The sequence below is a fragment of the Bombus fervidus genome, chromosome 2 (assembly GCF_041682495.2).
Source record: "Bombus fervidus isolate BK054 chromosome 2, iyBomFerv1, whole genome shotgun sequence".
NCBI lineage: Eukaryota > Metazoa > Arthropoda > Insecta > Hymenoptera > Apidae > Bombus > Bombus fervidus.
In genome coordinates, this window is record NC_091518.1 from 9,150,906 (window position 1) to 9,177,802 (window position 26,897).

The 26,897-nt window shown below is 32.8% G+C and overlaps 1 protein-coding gene and 1 long non-coding RNA gene across 10 annotated transcripts; one reads left to right on the forward strand and one right to left on the reverse strand.

Moving 5' to 3' along the window:
* Positions 1-85: 85 nt before the first annotated feature.
* Positions 86-26,494, reverse strand: Wwk (anoctamin 8 white walker). 8 transcript variants are annotated; one of them, XM_072012674.1, is made up of 16 exons: positions 26,302-26,494; positions 16,000-16,085; positions 10,829-10,989; positions 10,433-10,709; positions 9,967-10,155; positions 9,112-9,297; positions 8,806-8,958; positions 7,258-7,393; positions 6,619-6,674; positions 5,808-5,882; positions 4,842-5,108; positions 3,095-3,292; positions 2,547-2,838; positions 1,439-1,750; positions 974-1,244; positions 86-878 (listed from the first exon to the last, which is right to left on the reverse strand). In XM_072012674.1, exons 1-16 carry the CDS (start codon positions 26,492-26,494, stop codon positions 395-397), a joined length of 3,336 nt encoding a protein of 1,111 aa, XP_071868775.1. In that variant the 3' UTR covers positions 86-394. The 8 variants fall into 8 exon arrangements, with proteins under 8 accessions (XP_071868775.1, XP_071868765.1, XP_071868755.1 ...); XM_072012664.1 differs by having other exon boundaries at positions 1,439-1,726; positions 4,797-5,108; XM_072012654.1 differs by having other exon boundaries at positions 1,439-1,729; positions 4,797-5,108.
* On the forward strand, positions 15,094-17,135 carry LOC139992328 (uncharacterized). 2 transcript variants are annotated; one of them, XR_011801074.1, is made up of 2 exons: positions 15,094-15,539; positions 15,927-17,135. It is a non-coding gene; the product is annotated as an uncharacterized lncRNA (long non-coding RNA). The 2 variants fall into 2 exon arrangements; XR_011801075.1 differs by having other exon boundaries at positions 16,027-17,135.
* Positions 26,495-26,897: the final 403 nt, after the last annotated feature.

Below are 26,897 nucleotides of genomic sequence, written 5' to 3' on the forward strand. Positions count from 1 at the left end.
CGTTCAACAATGATATTGAAAATTTCAATTGATATTAGTTCCATATTTAAGTGGTAAACAGAGAAGAGAGATTTTTGCAAAAATGTACAAAAAATAATGTAAAAAAAGTATTCATTATAGGAATAAACAAGTGTTCTTACCCCCATTTTTGTTCTTCATTTAACTTCCTGTTTCTTTTATGTGCGTTACTAGTTTTCCTTTGATATTTACATACGAACGTAGGTCATAAATCGATTAATTCGCAGAATCCCTTTTCTCTTTTTAAATACATTGTTGATATGGCCTCAGAGATTCTGTGAAATTCATATACAATATTCGTTCCGTAGCGAGTATCACTGGCGCAGACGAACGTTTCTACATTAGCGTGTAAAACGAAAGTGGAAACGTCAAGCGACTAATGATTAAGTCTGCGTAATTCCATGGCTGCGATGTCGTCCACGGATATAAGCTTCTCTATGGGGATGCAAGAGAGCTCACCACCGACGCACGATTGTGGTTGTTGCCACCTAGCTTCTTTCTCCGCCACTTTGGCTTTTAACTCAGCCTCTCTTGCTCTCCGTTCTTTCAGCTTCAAGGAGAAGATCGCCACAGATCTGGCCCTCTTCATCAGACTCTGTTTCACCCTGGTCTTCTTCGCTTCCCTGTCCTCTTTCGATGGTTTCTCCTCCTCCTGACTTGAAATTGTTTTGTTTGAGTCTGAAAGACCGCTCGAGTCCTTCTCTTTCTCGGCGTAATAGGACGATTGCTGTTTGTAATCCTGCATCTCTCGCTGATGTTGCTGATACTGTTGCTTCTCTGCCTTTTCTCGTTCCCTTTCTCTCTCGGGGGAGAATCGGAACTTTTGATTTCTGTGAGCCACTGTCCATGGTGGGGCAGATCTTTAAACAGAATTATGAGTATAGTTTGATACACTAGATTTTTAAGAAGACATTCTCTTTAATCTTACACTTCAGGATAAAAGATATTAGATTACCTAAGAAGATCACTGTCCGACGAGGATGCAAGATCTTTCGAGACGATACAATCAGTGGACCTGTGAAGAGTCAACTCGTCCCCGCTTCCACTAACCGTACCAGCTCCACTGATCTCGGAATCGCTGGACTTTCGACCACCAGCTTCGAGACCTAATCTTCGAACCCAATCAACACCTCCATGAGGTCCAATTGTTAAGTGATGACTGTAGTGGTCAGTTCCACCCGATGCCTCTGACTCAGTCGGAAGCCATTCCCTTGAACGCCTTCCTACTTGTAAATAAAAAGAAAATGTTTTTTATATAGTTAGGAAACATTAAAGATCTATTTAACAAAAAATTCATGTTTACTAAATTAAAAATAAGCATACTAAACTATACATTACATTAAATATATATAATACATTCTTCTATCAAGCGTTTCTTATAAAGGGAGGGGGGCGGAGAAAGAAGAAGAAACTATCGAACCTCGTTCTGCACCAGGAATAGAGCATCTAGGTGAATTGTGAATATCACGAACGCTGCCCATAGTGTTTTCAGTCAAGAATTGGGTGCTTAAGTCACTGCTGCCTGCGCTACCAGGAGTCTGGACTGCGGAAGGTGTTTCTGAGATCCTTGGCACGGATGCTGCGCTAGGTGTCGGGGGACTACTGGGTGTCTGGGTGGACGACGCTAGGGTCGGTGTATCCGGAAGACTGGAGGATGTTACTTCTCCGGTGCGGTCGGAAAGTAGTTGTTGTTCTTCGCTCTCACCGTCTGCTGGACTCACCACGAATCTCCCTGAGTTCGAGCGAAATTAATAGATGGTAGGAGGGAGGACGAGAGATTGTGGGCGTCATGTTTACCCGATCAGTCGGTGAATAATTGTTATTAGAAATAAAAAAATTATACGGTCAGCTTGAGAATTTATGAAATTTTATCTAAAAATTCCTTAGAATTCTTCGAGCTTTGGGAATATCTTAGGTTAATTTTTTAATTCCTTAAATTTACAGAGTTTCTAAAGTTCTTTGAGTTTTTTAAATTGTACTTCAGGTTTCTTGAGTTCTTTGAGTAGCTAAAATTTCCTAAATTCTTTGAATTCTACAATTCCCTGGAGTTCCTTGGGATTCCTTGAGCTCTGAATACCGAAGTTTCTCTAATTCCTTGAATGTACAGAATTTCTTGAGCTCTTTGAGCTTTTTCAGATCTATTCTAAGTTCCTTAAGTTTTTAGAATTCTTCAAGTCTGTTAGATTCTTCGAATCTCTTAAGTTTTCGAAATTTTTAAAAAATTCTAGAATTTTCCAACTTCTCCCATAGTTCCAGAGATTCTTAAGTTCCACGAAGTTCCGCGAGTTCTTATTTTATTCTTAGATTTTCTTCATCATCTTTTGATTGTTTTAGGTTCCACAGAGTTCTTGGAATTCTTTGGAACTCCTTAACATTTTAAAAATATTGAATTCAATACTGATCGGGTCCCGTAAGCAGGAGAATTGTCTCTAGTTGGAGAAGAAGCGGAGTAAGGAGGAGAATGTTGCGACAAGACTTACATTACGTAGCTCGTTACATTTAAAAACGTGATATTACTGTTTATTTACCTATCACTGTTGCTGGATGTTGTTCTGGTGACGGAGTAGACGACAGTCTTCTGACTGCTTCTCTTCTCAAAAATTCTACCTTGGCCATTTCCGTGGCCACCCAATGCGGAATATCCGGAATCGCGCAGATTATTATGAATCGTATCCCCAGCATAATGTGCTCCAGGGCGACTATCAGCAAGATCGTTTGCGTGGCCGACATCTCCGGGAACATTCGTTGCACCTGCCCGCTTAACCCGATCAGAGCGCAATTGACTAAAATCGCGACCAGGCCCATTGCTTCCATGGCATTCTAATAAATAAAAAAATTTCATGTTATTTCTATTTAAAAATTGAATTATTCTATAAACATTTTGTAATTGATAGTAGTATGTTTTATATTAGTATATTTTATTTATGATAACTTTTGGTAAATTGAACTTTTATTAATTACGATGATAATTATAATTAATAAATAATAAATAAATAAATAAATATAATTACAATGGTTTTACAGAGACTTTTATAGATGAAATTTTGCTGTATTTATTTATGTATTTACTACTCACTTGCCAAGTTCCAATATTAGAAACTCTTCGACCAAATGGCCTTTGAAGTACGAAGCAGAGTTTGAAAGCGTCGCCGCGTAGTTCAAGAAGATTTCCAAGTAACGCCGCCATGGCAGCCAATGGAAAAGCTGAAGAAAACAGACAGACGTATCCCAATTGTGACAGCATCTCTAGATGCTCTGAAAATGCTCCGTCGTACTGCGAATGGAAATATTTCTGCATAAATCGTTTGTGAAAATCTTTTAGAGGCAAACTTATCATTATTATTATCAGTATAATTATAACATGTACATTACTCTTAAAATAGAGTGATACTGTAAATAATTAGTTAAGTTTCCTGGGCAATTCGTTGCAGGTTTATTATCTGAAATATATATATAATTATTCTACTTGTACATTCTATTATATTATTAATATTATATAATATAATATACTTTTGGATAAGAAACCTGCAACAAAATTTTTAATTACATATATAATTTAAGAGATATCATTCAGAAAAATGTTCTATTAGGTGAACAATATATGTATCTAGCATAGGTAGTGCAAGGGTCACTATGCTTTTCGAACAAAACATAAGAAGCCAGCGCTTAACATGGAGTTAGCGTGATAAGCTGTGAGTCGTTCCATTCACCCTTTTGATTACTCTATTGCTTTTTACAGTGTACTTCAGGATTGTGAATCAATCAGGCAGAAAATTGAACCCAATATAGTGAGTGGGTAGGCGTCTTTTAAATGTAAAAGTAAAACATGATTGAACATATCTTTATTACATAGAGAACATTTCTTTAACATTCACTGCTTGATTCAGTTGAAAGAATGATAAAAGACACTGTATATTTCAGTTTATATAACATTTTTTTCTTTCTATTTTATCGTTTAATGCGATGATAAGTGCAGTCGGTAATCGAAAGGATGAAGTATTTAACGGTAGGATGATCAGATGGCATTACCTTTTTAGTAGATACCTGTGCGTTGTCGACAGAATCAGTGGGAAACGGAAAAAAAAAATCATTAAAATTTTGCAAAAAGAACCGATCAGACGACACAGGACAACATTCATTAGCTCTACCTCTTCCGTTTAATCCTACCCTTCTTCTTCTATCACCAGAATCCCTTTCAAATGTTTCGATTGCCCCCAAAATAAAATTAATTGAACGAAGAATGACTGTACACGCAAGCGAAGGATCGTTAAAAAGATACCGTAAAGGAGAAATAGAGTATTATGATGTGATCAATAAAAGAACCTGTGTCCACCTTGGCATCCTTCATTATTCAACTTCTAAAATATATAAACATCTATTACAATATAATAATGAAAGAACACACAATGACAATAGGATAATTAAAAAATATATAATGATTTTATTCTTTTAGGGATACAGTAGCTAGAAAAAGTATACATTCTATTTATCACTATATTTATATAATACTTAATTATGACTAAGTATGTTAAATCTCATATCATTTAATAATACTTTCATATGAAGGTAAAAAATTAATATTTTGAAAATAAAAAAATGCTTCATTAGAAAATAAGAATATGTACAAATACTTTTTGTAGTCACTGTAATTATAAGTTTTTCAATTTGTTGTCTAATTCCAGTTCTCGTTTAAAAAGCCCACCAAGGCGGATCAGGTTCAGTGCGCAACTGCGTGAGTGCATCAGAAACGAAAGAAATTAGCTAAATCTATTTCAAACCTTGAACGTAACGTCACTAAGTAGAGAATTAGTGGGATGTCCTACTCTGTAGAGAGAACTCTCCAGTTCGGCCTGGCTGACGTTTCTCGGCTGTTTGCATTTTCCGCCATCGGAACGTTCGTTCTTATCCTCCGTATTCTTTCGTACTTCGTCATCCTCCTCACCAGGTGGCGGCCTAGCCTCGCTGGGACTCAACGCGCCAAAAAGTTCGAAACTCAGTCTAGCCAATCGCAGCTGCTCTATCAGATACGGCACGGCGGACTCTTTCAAATTGCCAATCACTTGACGCGCTATCAACAGTGCGGCTAATTGCTGAAATCATAACCAACAAGATTTATTATTTGTTTCTTAAAAATATTTATAATCTTACGAACTTTTTTAATAATTTAGTTTCTTTAATTTTGAATAAACGAAGGGTAAGTTTTAGAATATAGAATACAGATGGTTTTTTGGACCTCTTAAAATTGTAATTTTTCTCTATACCCTCTTTAATTTGTTAAGTACAAATTTTTATATTCCTTCATTTGAATTTTTTGTTTAAATTGTGAGTTAAAGTAAATTTCAGAATATAGGATTTTTCATAGATCAGATTTTTATTATTTTTTATTTGTTTCATCACAATTAAGACTTTATATTCTATTGAAGTTTCATTTAATTTGGAGCAGAAATTTCCAAGATACATTTAAATATATTTAAAATTTAGGTTCTAGTATTTGACTGATCTATTCTACTTATTTTTCAGAGTCACTGTTTTCTAAATTGTGATCATGATTAATATACTTTTCCTGTTTGCATTCTATCAAAAACAATCTAATATCTTCTAGATACTAATTACAGAGACAAGAATTTGCAAGGATAGATAAATTGCAATAGAAAAAACGAGACGATATCTAAGTTTGTCTAAAAACTCTGTCTATGGACATTCTCGAAGAAGAACTTCGATAGAATAAAGAAAGAAGAAGAAGAAAAAGAAGAAGAAGAAGGAAAAACCGGGATTAAAGGGATCCTTACCTCTTTAAGTCTCTCTTGATCCTGTAGGTAGAAGGCGATGTAAAATAGCGATAGGAAGGAGTTTACAAACTGAAACTGAAATACATAGTCTCTTCTGTATACTCTATCTGTCGTGGTGAATTAAACACACACTAGAATGCACGAAATATAAGCGCATATATATAAAATCACGTCATATTCTAACAATTAAACAATGTTTTGAAGAAGCGCAAGCGAAAAAATAGTCTAGGAGAGTATTGAGTTCTCATGCAGCGACAGAGACAGCCAGAGCAAACTTTTACTTTTCAATTGATCGAATCGAAGCCGAAGAGCTTTTATTTAATACTATAATTAATGGTCCACCTCTAAATTTGTCTAGAATAGAATAAACTATCTTTATTGAAAAATTTTAACATTGTAATAATAACGATAATTTTTTATACTTCATTAGCGTGAAATCTCAAAAGAAAATTGTATCTTCTTTTTGTTACTGAATGTATATGATTGAATTGAAGTGTATAAGTGAATATTTTATCATTAAAAAATGCACATGCTTCACAGTAATATTTAAAACATTATTTGAATTACTGAATGATATATGTTTCACAATGACATGTATTAGGTTTTCCAGAATCGCCATGGTTGAGAAGCAATGTCAATATCAATCAATGTAAACGTTGAATTTTAAGAAAAAAAAGAAGGAAAAATAAAGAAAAAGAAAATAGTATAATTTCTATGATTCGGTTAGAGGAGGACACACAATAATACAGCTAGTACAACATACAATAATAATAATTCTAATCATTGAAAATGGAGAGTTCTTCCTTATTACCAGTGCCACCTTGTAGATCAGATGATTCTCGTACTCGGTGTCTAGCCGATAGTTTTCTGCGTCCAACACACAAAAATAACAAATACTATCTACTGTAACATGACTGCTCTCCAGTATGTAAAGAAATGAAAAATAGGAAAGAGAAAAAGAAAAGATTAAAAAAGCAAAAAAGGAAGAAATTGAGAAAATAATTAGTGGAATAGAAAGAGGAATATAATTATAACAAAATCTATAATATAACGTATCTCGTTTGTTTGATATCATTTTTATAATACGAAAGAGGACACAAAAACACTCTGTTTTATAGATCTGTTGAAATCATGTTCGTTAGTCAGGGATTATACATAGTTCTGAATTAATCTCTAGAAGAAGCTAAGCCGTGGAAAGATTCGAAAAGTATTTATGCTATAGGCTTTTGATAGAAAAAAAAGAAAAGAAAAACTAGACGTGCAGATGTGTCTCGTGAAGATACACAAAATCAATGTGAAGAATTTTATAGAAAATGTTCATCCACTCTCGCATGTCGTATCTCGCACACGGCTGATCAATCGTGTCGAGAATGAAAGTGATAGCAATACTATGGGAACCAAGATAATGTACATAATCGTTGTTTGGCGCATCTAGACGTCCTATACGTACCTATATCGTTCAACCATACAGCGACTTTGAAGTAAGCTTCGTCCATTAAAGCTATCACTACCGCCAGTAGAACTTTTGGCACATAACTCAACCAGAATGCGTGTCCTCTCGATTCGAGACGAGCGTCCCACCAATCCTGTAATCATTTGTAAAATGTATTTCATATACATTTATAGGTATATGTGAAACATTGAGAATCTGGCTTAGTTTAAAAAAAAAAGTAGAAGAGCAGAATTTTGAAAACAATAGAATTGTTACTTGCTGGCCAAATAATTGAGAAGTATTGATCAATTAGTCTTTTATGATATTTCTCTAAAAAACGAAATTCTAATTAAGAGAATGCAAAAATGGTAATTTTTAATTTTACTAATATGTTATGGATTTGAAAGTCAAAAAGTGGAGGTTTATGATATTGTCAGATAATATAAAAAGCTTATTGAGATAAAATATATTATATAAATATAATATACTATATAATATATTATATATTATATAAAGTATACTAGGTGGACGTATAATATATTTTAAGATAAAATATTAATACATACACCATATGATAACGGTGCATTATTATAAAACATAGTGTTGCGTATTGATAAAAGTATTATTATATATTTTAGAGAATCTGGAAACAATGTAATTCTATTAAGCAATGGAATTTGTGCGTTACGCAAAGAAGTTTAACAAATTTGACGAAAGTTCATCAGCATAATGACAAATTGATCGTGCAGCACTTGGCTTTTATTCAACTGATTTTAATTGCTAAAGAATTCGGCGTTTTTTCTCATCAAGTTCTGGATAGTTGGGTAGAAATATCGTCTCAGCCTCTAGAACTAAATTGTTCCCAGACTTTTTTGTTTCTCGATGGGATTTTGTAAGAAAAGTTTGCAAGCGCGACTTTAGGCACGTTGCCAGATTCAGTGAATACTGGGAATGTCCATTGATCGCTCCATTTATGTCTTGAATATTTCGAAGGAATTTATTAAAGCTCGAATTCAAATAACAAGAAGTTGGAAGGAATTTTTAATTTGTCAGCTGGAAAAAATGAATTAAGTTATTCTATCTAATTTATTATTCTTAAATAAACTTTTACAACTCACAATTTATAATTTATAGTATGCTTTTGTTAATAACAGAAAATTGTCACCAGTTTTAGATTTCCTTGTTTTCAAAAAGTATTTAATTTTAGGAAAGCGATGAAATTTTTATTCTATGAAGTGTTAAATCTACATTATATCACATATATATGTATAAGAATGAAACAAAAATTATGCTCTTTCAGATGTATGCTGAAAGGAATATCTAATTAAGAAATGGTTTTATGTTGTGTAAATTTCTTTAGAAGGAATTCCAAAAGTAAAATTTTCTTTCCAATAACACGCATCTAAAAAAACATTAAAGTATGTGTCAGGAATTTAGATCTGTTTAGATCTATCTTATTGTAAACTTCTACTTTTTCATCATGTAATTAACAAATTATGTATTTAATCAAGTATTCCATATTCAATAAGTTTTTGTTCATCTAAAAGTACAAAAAATGTCTCGAACCTGTATCTGAAAGCTGAGTATCATCACAATGAAAACGAAGAATAAGCACGCTGCGATAATCGGAACGCTGACAAAGTACCGGAACATGTTTCTCTTCCATCTAGGATATGTTGGCTCCAATCTCCCTGTTACAGCTGAAGTTTCCAAAGTGCCCTTCAATTTCGGAAAAGAGAGAAGAGGAAAAAAATCATAGCATTGGAATTACACTCATTACAACTAACTTCAACTAACTGTGTTTTAAAGCGAAAGAGCGAAAAACGTGTGGGAGAAAGCGAGAGTGGCGCTAGTGATCACCGGGAAACTTACCGTGAACAAGGGCCTAGGCTCGACAAGTAGGTCATCTCTTTGATCCAAAGTACCCCACCTGTAGGCCAATTCGGCACCCCTTCTTTTCCAGGTTTCCAGATAAACCGTGGCCCAGATCACATTGAAGACGGAGAACAGAACATACGCTACGTCTTCTACCGCTTGATTCCTGCCGATGATGCCGACCTGGAAGATCAAGTTAAAACGGGATAGATGTTAACAATGCAATACTACACTTACACAAAATCTTATTACAATATTATACTGCGTCGTTATTAGGCTGAAGGTATTTATGTAAATTCATATCCTTGTCAATATAATTGAAAAGGTGGAATCTAGACACAAGTCTGTTTTATCTAGTAAATATTACAATAAATACTACATTTTCTATATTTCACATATTTTTGCGTATTATATGCATTCTGTGGATTTTTGAATTTCCACTTATCATAACTCATTACATATTCTAAACGCAAGAATATGTAAAACTAGAAATTAAGGACAAAGTGGTTAAAAATGGTTAGAAAGAACATAATTTTATTCGTAGAAACGCTTTAGACGAGTTCGATCTTCTTCGAGAAGCTAAAATAATCATGAACATACTCTATAAAAAAGCTATTAGTTACAAGATTAACATTATTGGAAATTATAAAATGAAAATATGAGAATTGTTGGGTATTCAAAATTTGACTTGTAGCTTTGTTGAAAGTTTTCTTAGCTAAAAATTTGAGACCTTCACGGCTCGGTATTACAGAATTGCTTTTATGGATAGTTACTTGGAAAAAATATTCTCATGTTCTACAAACATTATAGTTAATACTTGTAGATTGTAGGAATATTTATTTCTTTTCTTACCCAATATATGGCACCCACTGCAGCTGGAACGATCAGAGCGGTGGTGTAATGACCGAGCCATGCGAAGTACATGGTAATCTTGACTCCGAAGTATTTACAAATGTCGTCCAAGGGTTGGGGGCTAAGAAACGCGCGAACCCACGTTCGTTGCAGTTTCTCCAACGCAGGCAATTCGTGAAGAGGGAAGACCTGGAAGAAAATATATTTCTTCTTATAAGCACAGGTACAACAATAAGTTGAAAAGAAACAATCAAATTTCTCTATGAAAAGCTAAAAAATTTTCAAGGAAGTAGAACTTATCAACAATTAATAATAATTAATAATTTCTCACAATAATATAAATTTCTTTAAGAATTCTTATAGATTCAATTTAAGTAAGACATTTTGATTATTTACAAGAATTCTTAAAAGAACTTATATTATTCTGTATTTGCTGATTAAAGATCGTTTAGCGAATAACACTAACCTGGGATATAATCCCAGCAGAAAGGCATTTTGGAATAATTGCTTGACCTTCCACCATCTTAAGCCCGGATAGACTATGAAGATCCTGCGGACCCGCCCTAAGAGTATGCAGCAGGTGCAGGACCAGCGATTGCCTTTCCTGAGTAGTGAAGAATCGAGATTCGTCATCGCTGCCTTCGAAACAGCTCGATTCAGAACCTACGAATTCTTTCAATCCTCCACCGAACTCTTGACGTAAAGTCTTTGGTAAATGCACCTCTTCGGCAGCTTTCAATAGTCTATCAATAAATAAGTATCATTTTCAATTTTTTTAATCAAATCAGTTTGGTTCTTGAGATTTCATATAATCAATAGAATATAGTGATTATAACTTACAATATATAAGAAATATACTTACACACTAAAGGGAGCTGTTAAATAAAAGCCATAAGTGTCTGACGAAGTATGATGTCGCACATGCACCACTAGGCCCGGGGTTCCCGCCCGAAGACGGCCTAGGAGCCACATCAGAGTTTCATCGCTTGCTCCGCTCGGAAACATCATCACGACGTCGCATTCCTGTACAATTAATCATTTATATTTGGCGAATATCGATTATCGATTAGAATAAATTTTTATGAATTTTTAGTTTTAGGGTTCTTAGAGTTTAAATTTCTGGATTTCTATTTTTTTAGTTTCTTGGGATTTGATAACTTCAAGTTTTAGAACTCTTTAATGTTGTAGAGTTTCTTAAGTTGCAAAATTTCTCGGGCTTCTAGGATTCTTTTTTAAGTTGTTTGAGTTCTCAAAGTTCTTCAAGCTAGCTGCCTCGAGACTCTATTTTACTAGTTTACTGATTTTATTCCATATCTCCATATCATCGAAATAATCAGGTTCCTCGTAAGAAATAAGATACACTCGAATGTCCACAAATCAGAACCGTAACGTTATTTCGTACTTCTCGCTGGACAAGGTAAACTTATTTCCCTATGGAACTGTAGATCGTAGGGCGAATTATATATGTGTTCTGGCACAGGGAGTAAAGTCGTTCGCCCTGGCCGTCTTCCAAACGGCAGCAGATTGCTTGATATTGACAATCTACGCGCAAAGATATCCTGATGGCATGTCTGACCTAATACCGCCGCCGAAATTCACTTCTATTATTCGTATTATCTACTCTGTTGGAATTGAAAGAAATCCTTCTTTCTCAGAAGTTGCTAATATTTGCTATATTTATACATAAAAAGCAGTGTATGAAAACATGACACTAAATAACAATGACGAATCATGGAGCGTAGCCAAACAAATACAAAGACTAACTTTAACGCTATTTTGTTACGAAGATTTAATTTATAATTGCTGTGCTAACTAAAACTTACGCTATATACCGACAACGCTAATTAGATTGTATTACATAGTTTAAGAGGGAACTAAGAAAAAAGACTTCAGAGTTTACAATTAACTTTTGATGTAACTTTAATTCTAATTTTGAGTCACTATATTACGAGTAGTACTGTGATATCGGTCTCTGTGTAATGTAGTCTCTGACACAAGTTAAAACTTCTGTATTTAGTATAAAATATTGAACAATGAAATTGTAAAGTGGAAAAGAATACTTCTATTTTCTTCTTCCTATCTATTATATTTCTTCGCTAAACAAGTTCCTCAACAATTTTCAATTTTCTACCACATTATGCGTAAAAAAGAAAAACAGCTAATAAAGCCAACTTTTCTACGTGAGTCGAATAAAAAATCTCACGGAGGAGGCTGAATTTCCGGAACACAAATGACTGCTGGTATCGGATGGTATATGGAAAAAGTTACGTAACAAAGAATAGAAATCGCGCGTGGGCACGTCTTAGGATATCTCATCGGAACTACTATCGTTACGGGATAAAAATGACGCATTTTAAAAGGTCACCTTATATTAAATTAACTGACGATCAGTGAGCAGCACGTAAATCCAAAAAGAACGCGAAGATAAATAAATCTTAACGGTGGTTAGATGCGTTTAATCCTCTGCAACGTTGTTATACAAGATGGATTTTTTCATCGTTCTTTGATCATTTGGTTGGTCGAAATACAGTTAGGTGAAGTCTTTTTTCCGGGCATGACATTGTTTGATCAGATTTTCTTAAGAAAACTAATTTAGAAAAAGCATATCCGATTAAAAAAGCAATATTGTTTTAAAAAGTATAATTTTAAAATAAATAAGAATACTTTATAAATAAACACGAGCAAACAAAAAAGTTTCGTTCATAAAATTTTGTATTCATTTTAATGAATATCATTGAAATTTGCCACAGCGAACATCCTGTATGTGTCCATTCTAGTAAGAGTTATATTTATGTTTAATATTGGTAAAGCACGCTTTAAAGATCTCGATGCTCTTTGCGTTATTTTACTGATTTGAATAATTGTTTGCACGTTAGTTTTGTATTTTTTCGTTCGTGTCTTATACACACTTTAACTTATTGATCTTCTGCCTCCGTTTCAATGAATTATTCGTTAGAACGAGGGGTAATACAAGTTTCATGGGTTTTTGCTTTCACTTCCTTGCCTCGTTATTACTGTTTTACTACATCTTTCATATTTTGTATATTTTTATAGCCCTTATGTACTTATATTTTTACATGTTTTACCGTTTTTCATATTACACAGACATCTTCCGTGAGTATTTGAATGTCAACCTGCTTTCTTTTTATATATTTGTATCCACGTCGTATCAACTTTACACAAATGATTTTAATCATGATAATCTGAAATTGAAGAATTAAACTATAGGGTCTATATTTCTATATAGATATATATCTATATCAAAGAAGGAAAACTACAAATATTAATCACTATTTCAACAAATTGCGATATAAATATAAATATTTTGAATGGAAATAGGAAAAAAGAAATAGTAACATAAATATAAATTTATCCTACAAAATGCATATAAAATGACATTATATTAAAACTTTCTTTGTATGTATAGATATACATATGACCTTCGTCGAGGTTTAAATTCCTTATCCACTAGTGTTCTTGTCATTTTCTTTGTCCCGGTATCCGAAATATGAATACTTTGACTACTGACCGATCTTACGACCTCGTTACATCATATTCTGTGTCATGTACATAGAGTAGCTCATGAATGTTTATACATAGAAATTTTTCATGAATATATTATGTGCATGATATGGAACATTTTGAAATGTCTCTAACAGTGTAATGAGATTCGACCACAATAACTATATGTAACGCACAGAATTATATTCTAAAATTATACAATTCACTATTTGATAATTTACATGAAAATTACATCTAGAATTAAGTCTAGAATTGAATATGTGTAGAATAATTCTTAAAATTTATTAAGATATTTTTGGGTATTAACAAATTCTATAAAAGATACAAGATATTTAGTGTAGTACATATTTTAGAGATTTCATTAATAAGCCTCGATATTCACTAGGACCATCTTTAACATTTATTACACCTTAAGCTATCACAACATATACTAATTTATTTAATTTGTTTGTTTGTAAGTTTTAATTTTTTGATAAATATTGTAGCTTATTAATGTAATAAATGACTAATTATTTAATTAATTTGATATATTTTGTAACTTTTACATATAAACATTTTCACATTATACTCGAACTTTATTAATATAATCATAACAGTCTTATCTCGTTATGATGCTAATGAGATTTCAAAATATTTTCTACAACACATACAATATATACATAAAAGTTTCCTATTGTAAGTGTTAGAATACGCTTGTGAGCTACTATACATAGTAAAAGAAATAGCAGACATCTTAATAAAAGCACGTAACAAGCTTTGAATAAGTGGCAGGCTTGAAACCTCTCGTTACAATTTCCTTTCGAAGCAACTTGTAACAACATCATCAAACAGTTTGTTTGACCGGTTGCCAGGAGTTTATTTGTTTCAAAACTTTTCTACCAAGCAGACGATGGTGAAGGCATACACAATGATGATCTTGCCAAATTGCAGTTCCGATGTCGGTATTATTGACATATCGGCACAACGATAATGCGCCGTATCACGAATAGAAAAATTGCCTGAAAATGTATGTGAACGTAAAAATACGAAAACTTTAGAATATAAAAATGTATCGACGTAGAATAAATAAATAAATAGCTACAAATGTATAACAATAATGTGAAAAGGATAGAATTGGAAACATATCGTAGGGGAATCAATTTCACTGGTTGGCCGTTTTATTCGCTAACGCCACCTTTCCCAATTCTTTTCATTCCTACACGCTTGTTAACGATATTCTTGAGATTCCTCTCTAGATGGCTGACGCGTCAAATGACTGTAGTGCAAATGGGTATCGAATCATAGTTCTAATAGTTGTTTTATAGTACATGGATATACATATTTTATTTACAATAATAAGTAAAGTAGTTATATGAAATGCGATAATAATAAAATTTTACAAGTAAATTTTACAAATTATACATAAATTGTTCGATTATGCCAATAACTCGCTAACATCCTAATATTATTAATTGGTCATTATATCATTGTATTAGACAGCCCCGATACTAATCTACTAATTATAAATTGATGATTTAGGATTTGCACGTCATTTCTAAGCTCCGCCCGTTCCTACACGCAATCGTTTGATCAATAACGATAAAATCAATAGCCGTAGAACGCGTTTCCGTAAACAAGAAAGCCAGTCCCAATTATAAACCGGGTATGTAGTAACGTAGAATAACGAGAATGTGTGCAACAAAATTTGTTTGTACGTCACGTGGATACCGTACACTGTACACGATGGATTCCCTGTGCTCGTCGTGTATTGATTTCAATTGGTCAGGAATATGGTGATAGATGAGCCATTCAGATGCATATAAGGATCCGGTGTGCTCGGGCGTAGAACCAAGTTGGAATGTTTTTGCACACGTTCTCACCACTGGCTTCTTGCTTCGTCACGGATAATTCAATCCGGACAATCGTCGAGTAATTAGCGGTTATATTGGTCGAACATGTGTTACAGCGAATGCTGACATTTTTTTCAATCATGGAAATAGTTTACGATAACAGTGAAAAATTGTTCTATCATTTTACATGAAAAAATAGACGAAGAAAAAAGAAGCCTTGTGGTTTGTACTAGGTGTTTCTTTTAAAGCATTTTCGTTTCTTCCCTTTTTGAATATATAAAAGCAAACTTAACCTTTTTTAATGTTTAAAATTACGTATATTGAATGACAAAATTTTTTTCACCAAATAATAAATATTTATAATAGTTGATAATATAAGGAGATATTTAGAGAGATTTGCCAAAGCACTGATTGTGTTGAATTTGGTTAACTTCAAACTTCAAACTGATGTGTAACAGATACATTGCAAATATAAATAATAAATGTATAAAATCCATCATATATGTAACAAAATGCAGAAACACTAAGCTATCCAAAAATGAAAAAGTAATAATATTAAATAATAAACTTATTAAAATGTGTTTCATAATTTTTTGTAACCTTTTTAAGGAAATGGTAAATAGAGGACACAACGAGACTACAGTGGTACATAATAGAAGTATGTAATGATTCGAAAACGTACTTGAGTTGGAACCTTCTGTATCCATAGGCGGCGGGGGGTCATCAAGTGGCCTGTGCATGGTATCTTCCGCCTGAGTAGACGAGATGCTGCAAAAGAAAAGGAAAATGGTAACGACGTGTTGTTATTAAATATCGATCCATGTCAGTCCTGGTGTCTCCTAACGAGACACATCGTTAGCGTCGTGTTATTTTTCTAAGGATTAATTTTCCGTGAACGTGATGAAGCGAGAACGCGGGTTTCCTTAATAAAGCGGCAAATTGCGGGGTTTAATAGCTCGCGTAATTGATGGAAACGCGACGATCCATATAACGAGATATGGAAGCGGCCCCCGAGCTGTAATTCGCCTAACCAATCTAACAGTCCTCTTCTTCGATTAAACAATAATATGTAAATGAATCGAATCTGAATTTCTGATTGTTGTTGATTTATCGATTTTATCTATTTTAAAGAGGTAATGTATATTCGAAAACGTTACTACTGGTGGAACAGATATTGTGAGGTTATGAATTGAAGCGATGTTTGTTAATATCGACTGATATACATATGTAGATGAATTTAGGGTCACAGGTCGTTTACACGTGTAGTAACATATATTTATAATGATATATGAAATTTGTCTGCGATAGCTATATTATAAATTTCTTATACAATTTTTCTATACAAAATTTTGTTATTTCATTTTCTTATGCCATTCGAAAATATTCAATTATCACATTTCATGTGTCTTATATAGCACATCTTTTTCTTTAATGTAATGAAAAAGCAGAGCTATTTTTTCTGGAGACATACTCGACAGATATAATTAACTCGAAGATAAAGAATTGGAAAGATCGCCGAGTATCAAAGCCAAGCACTGAGAATTTTTAACGAATTCGAAGCAAGTCGCAGGCAATTCAGCGGTGATCATTAACGAAATACTTGAACTGCCTTTTTCATATAACGATAATACTTATTTCAATTTCCAGTCACCCGTTTCCTTTTATAGAATACGAGGAACAGAGCATAGGGTCGTTATATCGGAGGACGTTCAAACTGTCACAAATAAGAAAACAGAAGAAAGAAGATACAACTACGTGGAACGGCTGTAAAATATATGAGTTTCCTTTGTTCGATAATAAATTAAATTTAGGTTAGTTCATGCGTTGCGAAGTCATTAATAAATTTCAATGTACAACGCTACCTTTTGAATTATTAAAACTCTATCATTTGTTGGATTATCGTTCATTTTTTGACATTTTTATAGGTGGATCTAATTTTAAAAAATCTCCCGAAATTAAAAAATTTATTATTTTTAAAAATATTAATTTTTTTAACAGACTTAAAAATAGACAACTATAAATATATAACAATAACAAAGGAAAAAAAAGATATATATAACACCAACAAATAGCGTGACAGTATTATGTCATCTCCTTTTCTCTTCATTAAGTAACTTGACAACATTCATTAATTAACTGACAAACTTACCAAAATTTTTAAGAAGATGAATCTTTTAAACGAATTTAAAAATAGACAATTGTTAAGAGATAGTGCGACGTTATTGTGTGATCCGTTTTCTTTTTCAATAAGTAAGATTAAGAAATGCTTTTAATCCACGTTTTCTATCAAACCTCCCAAGGACATGTTGTATTAATGGCGATTTGAAAACTTCCTCGCAACCAGCTCCTATCGCAAGACCGCAATAAAAAGAGTTTCACGCTACCATGCCGAAGGTAATTTTCTGGCCAACGGTTACGAATCAGGAAATTGCTCAGCGACCGCCGTGATATCGTAGCTTCATTGGATGCAGGAATTATGTTTGTTTCAATCTACATAAGAATGTATCATCCCGAAATTTCGTCTGAAATTTAGAATTAGTTATTTTTCTTTTTATAGAAAATAATTTGACTATTGTTTAATTTTATAGAAAATTAAATAATGTGACTACTATTTTTGTACTAAATTTATAATATCTATTGCTTTCCTTAAGAGAGACGGAGGTAGCTCCCTCAATTGAGAACATTAAAATTCATCCAAAGCCTAATATAAAAAATATAAAAAACATATTATTATATTATATAATACATTATATTTATATATGATGTTTCCTATTTTATTAATATTCTATTATATATAAATATAAATATATTAATGAGAAATAGAAATTTTGTAAGATTCTGCAACATTGTCAGGAAAGACCTGGACATAAACTTCTGTATGGTTTATATTCTGAAAGTTAAGAGTTCCACCCTCCGTTATCCATTTCTATGGAAAATTGCATTTTCCGAGCTGGCGGAGCTTGTTGTATAATGCACTGTATTTTGTTCGTTAGAACATCATTTTGCACGTTCAACACGCGGTACGAGCACGAAAAGTTTCCTTTTTTCCCTTTTTAACGTTCTACTCGTTCTTCCGGTGATAAACGACATTGCAGAGGTGCTCGCGAGGTAGGAAGCGGAAATTCCAAAGGGGAATTCGATTTTTATTGTTCTTTGTGTGTTACTTGCTTTACCATCGATAGAAAGAACGGTGGTATTAATTTTTTGCAGAATCGAATAACACACTAGCATTTGTTTTACTTTTCGCAGGGTTGTGCAAAAAGTATATTTCCTTTAAAACGAAATGTACTCTTTTTTCAAAGTAATTCTGATTTCCTCTCTTTTTTTTGTAATTTAATTTCTATTTAAAATTTAAATTGTATATAATTTATATAAGAAGTTACTTCATATGGAGATTTATTTGTTTAAGGTAATAAAGGTGAAATATAACAATGACAAAAAAGTATCTTTATCTAACAGTTAAATTGCAGTAAAAAATTAAATTATTAATATTTAACTACTACTGTATATTAGTAATTCATCTTTTATTCTTTTTATATTATTATCATTATACAACGTAATAGAATATTGACGAAAGCAAATTGAACTAAAGAATTTCTAGCAAAGTTTCTCTTCTATAAATCGCACGAACATCAACGAAGAGTAAATGTGAAATAAAATAAGCATATTTTTGGACTATTACCAATCAATGTGTCATATTTCTATCATACGACCAATAACGATTTTATAGATTTTATTTCTCCACAAAATTATCTTAAATTAGCCATGATATGTTTTTAATGTGGTTATTATGATTTTTATATTCCTATTATACTTTTAACTTTTATGACCATTTAACTGCGGTGGACAACGTTTGATTGAACGACATTAAAATTGCAGCAGAATAAAATCGAAGAATTTAATGCACCATCTTTTTATTTTTGTAAATATCGTACATAAGTTCTATTTATAATAAGATTTTACTGAAACTTTTTATATATTCTACAAAATGGAATGTCTTCTTGTAAAAAGTAATGTGAGATTTATTAGATGATAGATACATGAAGTAATATTTAATAATGTTAAAAAATCATCATTGAATTATTAAAATAATAATAAATAATCATTAAAAGATTATTGAATACAATGGTTAACATGAATATTATTACGTTATCGAACTTCAGATAGGTGACAGAAGAATAAGCAACCTTTTCCACTTTTATCTTCATATATAAATAACAAACACAGTAACTTTACTATAGCATATTTTTATATTCTTATATTAAGTAACTATTAATGGTAACAATTGGCTCAGTTATTATTAAGAAATTCATAATCATTTATATGATACTATGTATGCCTGATATACTATTTTTTTTAAATAAATATAAAGCACATAGAACAGCCAAGCTTTAAGTGCCAACTTAAAAAGGCAACTTTTCTAAAGCATGTATGTAAAAGTGAATTTTTATATGTATCATAATAATACATTTATCTTTCCATGTGTTGACTACATATATAAAATTTTTCACATGATTTGTAAAATCAAAGTATCTCAATTTACAAGTAAAAATGCCTGATACCTAACAGAAACGGTACAAAATATATTAATGGCTTTTTCGTGTGTTAAGTAAATCTATTGAATACTAAACACTCTATTACATCTAATCGATTTACACGCTAAATAATTATCGAGAAAAACAAATATATGTTTAAATACTTTCGTCATCCACTATAGACACGAATTAATTCATCAAATTATACACGACTCTATAGACCTAATCTTTACAGTACTCTACACTTTATACTGCGCTATCCAGTTGAGTGGCTGCTACAATAATTGATCGAGTTTTGTTCGAGATCCTGTCATCTCGAGACCGCAATTATGCATAAATTTAAGAAATGAATAAACCCGAAACTCTGGTTGAATTGATGAAATGTTATCTTGCAGGATACAGAGGCTTGTACGCTTTCAACATTTTACATCTCATACAATAGTTCCAGTCTACTGAATCAACCGTATTTCACCTATAGCCTGTTCTTTCAAGTGTTGCGTGATATTATGTACGCGTCTCTGAACACTATCTTCTAGAAGAGGCACGGTGACGGTTGCCTTGGTTTCCATGGAGGAGGAAAGTATCAGTTAAAACCTTTCGAACATCCAGAGACGGAATATCGTAGAAACGAGCGTTGCTTTCGAAAGTTAGAAAGATTTCTTTAGGAACGGTTAAAGGAAGGACAGTGATTTATGAAAATATTCGAACATTTAACAAAGAAAATGTTTATGAATATAGTCAGGGACAAAAATAAAATAAGGTAGTGAAAGTAAAATATGTGCACCGACAGATTTATCAGAATTTTTAAAAATGTTTACGAAATCATTAAGGAGATATGTAGAACCGTTAAGTTTTAACTGAAACCGTGATTCTAAGAGAATCGTTAATGAAAATGAACAAAAAATACGATGCACAAAATAAGTTGAAAGTTTTAGACAAAGTTCCATAGAGATTCTAGATTATCATCTTTTAAAAATAACAGTTTTGGTAGATTAGTCTATAACTCGGCATTGTAAATCGTAAATCTCAGAAAGATTTGTGTCATGCTATATGAAGATTGCTTTTGACTCCCTTAAAATTTTAGCGTCTTAAAGCGTATAAAAGGAAAATTTACAAATGTTCTGTCTATATTAGTTGTTTCGAAATGAACATGAGATATAGTTGGAGACAAAGATAAGTTATATAAGGAAGTAGATATCAATGAAGTTTAATCGAATTAGTATTAATAATATATATATAATAATTTTATTTATTACGTATCTGTATAGTATACAGAGTATTTACTCAATAATTGAAATTAGTTCTCATATTTTTGTGCAAGTAAGTTGCATTTAACGAAACTTCATTGATACTTATTTCTACTTACTTAGTTCTACTACTGACCGCGTATTTTTGTTGCTGACTATACGTATATATGCATATATATATGTATTAAAACATATACGTTGTTCGAAACGTTTTAAAATTTCTTTAGCACTATAATGAGACGCAGTAAGGAAAAAATTTTCTATGGTAAGTGTCCAAATATTTTTGTGAGTCACTATACAGGATCATTATTGCAATGTTTGGTCGAAAATTTGTTATATGTATACTGCGTGTGATGACATTTTGAAGTCGTAGAGTTTGTTATTCGATGTTAAATTACTATACTCGGTGGCTCTAAAGTTTTGTTACCAGATACGAGGCGTGGAATAATATTCTGGAATTATAGGATTTATTAGTCTAATTATAGAATTATAGCATTTAGAGATTGAAGTTGTTTTGAAATTAACTCGATATGTATGTATATATACATACTAAACGGCAGCGTAGAATAATATTCTGGAATAGCAGTATTTACTATTTAAGTATGTAGATATCGGTTGACAATAAAACTTTATCATTTCATATAATGTAATACAAAATTATATATTCTAAAATGATATAATTTATCACACACATACACATTTTATATTTTTATATGAAAATTACACGTAGAAGTAACTCCATATACTATATACAGAGTGATTCTTAGGACTTTATTACTATCTTTTTTAGCATACTTAGTTGGTATAATTAATTTACGAGATATGACATGAATGTTACGTGTCTTTTAAAGCAAATCGATGTCAAACGTGTGGCACTTTATGACTGGTGTATTGATCATCCCATTTCTTTGCGTTCCATGCGTTGGTAGCATCAGTGGCACGTGCTTTTCAAGCTACAGTGTACGTGTCTTTTCGCCGTATGGCTTCGCATTCCTGACCTTAAATAGCGTCGTATTCTGTTTAACTTAACCCACCTAATTAATTCCTGTTAATTGACTTACGTTAATTTCATTTAGAGAGAATTGCATATGTAACTTGAATTTGTAATTCCTTATTTTTAATAAAGAATTATTTAATTTGCCATTTGAAAGACATTGAAAAATGATACGAATAATATAACTTTCTAAAAACATACCTAAGTTTCTAATTTCTAATAAATCAATTTATTAACATTATTATTACTTAAAATATTAAATCATTTTTATTTAATCACTATCTTATTTTTTTAATATATATAGTTCCTACTTTTTTAAGTAATACTAATATTAATAACGTAATGAAATAAACTATTATTTTAGAAGAACCAGATCAACCATTCAAAGGATGTAAAACACATGAAACATGTCGAATGATATGAAAATAAAATATCGAAGAATATCATTGTGTCGGCCTATTACTAATTGATGATTCGAACACTCAAAAAACACTGGGAAATCACTTAAGCGTCTTTAGAAATCTCCATTTCGTGTATTGACGATAGGAGTCGTTCGAGAACTGTTCACACGCCTCATTTTGGCAGGTAATAGAGGGGATGGAGCACTCTCTTACGTCACGCTCAAGTATATACAGTTACACTTCATACCACCATTTCACAGCCCGGTATATGTACAGGGTGACCCTGAAAAGGATAGTTTTCTTAAAAGGCTACACATAATCGGTGAAACTGATATAACGATCAGGAACTAAAGTTTGCACGTTTCGAGGGTAAAAACACGTAATTTGAGGCATTTTTAGCAATATGAGGAGTTAAAATCTTATTCAAGGCCATATGACGTCAACTTGCTTTTCCAAAAGTAAAGTATGCGTCTTAACCATTTTTGTGTTTCATGCAACACATAAAGATTGCTTCTTCAACTATTATGAGAAGATATTTTAGTGTATAAGTTGTTTGATTTAATGAGAGAAACTTGATAGAATATTTGACTTTGTTTTTTACACTATTATACACTATATATTAACATATATTTTTTTAATGCAACTATGCAGTTTTATTATTATGAAATTACTACACTTTAAACAATTTTCAATAACATATATGAAATGTATATTCTATGAATTTTTGAATTCTAAAACCTACGATTTTTATAAAAGTAAGATGATGAAATTGATTAATCGTTTAGAAAATGTGTGGTCATTGCTGAGAAAGTCAATCTCAGTGAAGGAGGATTTTTAAAAATGCGGAGAATTTGAGGGAAATGATTTTAATACAGTGACCTTCCTCAGTGCTTAACGAGCTGTTTATATAGAATGAAGAGGCTGCATCCTGAGATATAACGTGTGAAAAGAACCGCCATTCAAGTTTTAATCGCGACTTTTTATGTAGGGGAAAAGCTATAAATATTAAAATGATCTCTTGTTTTGCAATACATTTTTTGTAACATTTCTGGTATCGTTCGCAAAAATGGATTTAGATATTCCAACTACAATTCATACATGATAGTGTATAAAATTTTGCGGTTAAGAACAGAAATGTTCTATTTTTATTAATCAATACAAGAAAAGTTAGTATCTACATTAATTGTCAAAATCATGAAAATTTAAGATAAAATATATTAAATCCTATTAAATCATATAATAATAATCTTAAAAAATATCAAACTTAAAAACTGATCATAACCTCAAAAAATATTAATTAATTTAATATAATCACATTTTAAACTTCATAATACTTAAAGTAAAGTATATCGTTGAAATAAATCCCACTAAATCAGGTAATTTCATCTACTATGCATATCACCCTGCAATAATAATATAGCCACATTGTGGCGCGAGGTAGTCGTGCATCGATGAGATGATCAAACGTATTCGTCCCGTGGAGATTATCAACGCCGCATAAAATTACGTTCGCCGGATTACCGATATCGAAAATGCGAACCTAAATGAAAATGCACAATTACAGCCATAGAATGAGGTCTCTTGGTGTTGCACGGATTTTTAGAATCACGCGATGTTCGCGTTCACGTGATTCATGGTGAGAAATAGAGTAGGGTTTACATGGTATGCTTTTGTGGTATGTTCTTTAATTCTAATTTACCTCTCGATGATGCTTGTTAATCAACACTGGATGTATTACGCGGAAGTAATTTTTAGGGATTCCTTTAGAAATTTTTTTTAGTGATGAGTCAAGATTAGGAAATTTTTTATATTTTCTAGATCACAAATCGGTTTATTAATAGTTTTTATTGAAAATTTTCTATGTTTTAATACAGATTAAAATTTTATAAATATAATATAATTAATTTTTGACAAAAATGAAACAACTCATTAGAATTATTTTTTAAAGAGAATTTCATAGTAAAACAATATTATTGAAAATAATTCATAGAATAATTCACAAAGGAAATGTAAATACGGTTCCCCGAACAAAGTCGTTTAAATAGATGGATCCAATTACTTCCGACACGGCGTAGGAGATAAAACCACAGAGAGCCGAGTTATCACGTTTAGATATGGAGTATCCGTTTCAGCGAAATTCTGTGGAGTAGCATGATCAAATCTAATAAAATTCATTTGTGGATCTAGCTGCTCTTCCATAATTAGATAATTCCTATCTCAAATCCTCAGAGAAATGATTCAAAAGAAATTTTTAAATATTAACATTATTTTTTGCCCAAAATCATTTGAAAAAATATGTAGTCGATCTTCAGCTATTTCTAGAAACGCAAAGGAAAAAAGCACGATATAAAATAGATTAATCGCTTTAAAGGTCAAATCATGACCGATTGTATCCTAACGGTCACAGGGTGAAGAAACTCGACCGTTCGAACGCTAGCATTGATGCGAGATACGACGTTTGAATTCCAACTAAACCACACTGGTATCGCTGAAATTTGCTCGAAAATGCAATGCCCTTAGGCGATAATGCGCTCTCTCGTCAGCTTGCACGCGATTACCGGCCCCTATTCTATTGGTCTAACCCCCACTTCGCTATCTAAATCTCGAAGAGTCGACACGAGGAGAGGCGACACACGGTGATTTTCTAAGTTTTGCGTCATTCGTAAAATTTTTAGTGACAAAAAGAGTTGAATCTATGATTTATAGACGAATTCTTGAAATAATACAGTACTTCCAAAGTAATTGGTTCATTTAAAGTTTTGAAATAGCAAAGTTCTTAAGTCTTCAAAAACTGTGGAAAGTTTCAATTACATGAGTTTTTCAGAGATACATATGTATACGATGTACCATATTTATATAGGTTCTTCATCTTTGTCTCAGCTGTTTTTCTATGATGTTTCAAAATGAACTACCAATGATTTGTAAATATATTTCAAGAATCCAACATTCAGAGGACAATTATATTCCGATTCTTTTTAACGTCATTCTAAAGAACATGATAATATATTCACCTATAATATAAACAAATTGGCTCGCTCTCCAAAGAATGGTCACAATGCTCAAAGAGAACGCGGTTGCGAAAGAACCGCGAATCAAGACATGCGTACGCAGCCGAGTGGAGTTGGGTGCAAAGGGGGATAAGCTGAATTCAGAGGGGGCTTGCGGGCTAAGAAGAAGGGGATGACCGGGTGGGCGTGTGTACGAACCATTTTTGGTTCAGAAGGTGAATCGATTCCTGGATGAAAATAAGCAAACACGAAAATCATTGACAGTGATTTAATAGACACCTTCCCACATCGCGATTATTGCGCGAGCTTTCGTAACGAAACCCATCTACCTTCTGTACATACACTCAGCCCCATGTATTTACAACGGCGCGGCATTGAGAACGCGCGCACCAACGCCGCTAAGATAGCATCCGTGACTGCGCGCACTGCGGACAGCGAATATACTCTTTCTTATGTTTTCTGACTGAAACGTATATTCGCAGGGGCGAAGAATAACGGTCCGAATACCGATGTATTGTATGTCTAGTTGTCGTCCAATAATATGACCGAATTCGACTGTATAGTCGTTGGGTTCTGTCAGTTACTAGATTGGTTGCATTTGGTGTTTATCACTGAGAATATGTACTAATTATCGCTACGAATTATTCGTATTCACATGAATGCATGTACTATCGTTACGCCGAACGAATTTTACTACATTATGTTTGCTTGATGAAAAATCAAACATAAGGAATGACAAGATGATTTATGAGTTTGGGATCAGTAGTACTACAAATGGAGGAGATTTATTAAAACTCACCCTTGTCGAAGGTTTCTTTGGCCGCGTGTATGACCTTCCTCCGTCTAAGACCGTCGCCCGCGAGGACGGTCGTCATCGTGCTGGAAGCGGTGCCTGTCGTCCTCTCATCTTCGTCACTGTTCGCGCACTCGCCGGAGGTGGTCGATGTACGGTGGTCGAGGAGATTGATCGGGGACCCCTCGCCGCCTGGCATAGTGTCCCGATTAGCAGGACCGTCGCGTCCTTAACCGAGGACCTTTGCGCCTGAACTGAACTCGCTCCCTCTATGCACCCTCTATTCGCGAACTCTCTTCGCCCTTCGTCTCCGTTGCATCGTTTCACGGCACTAGCCGCATAGTGGCGCCACTCTTGCGACGGATTACCATGGGGCAATTTTCTGAAATAATTTGCAATTTTCTTCCGGTAGCGGTTATGAAACATCGCAAAGTTTCTTGATCGTTAGCTTGAATATAAACGTGAAAAATGTGAGTGTTTTATTGACGAAGACAATTAAGACTGGATGAAGGCGAAATCGTAATAATGGTAAGTCGTATTCAATTCGTCTATAAGTAGAATAGGTTTGATATAAAAGTGTCCGTAGAAATGATTAAAATCAC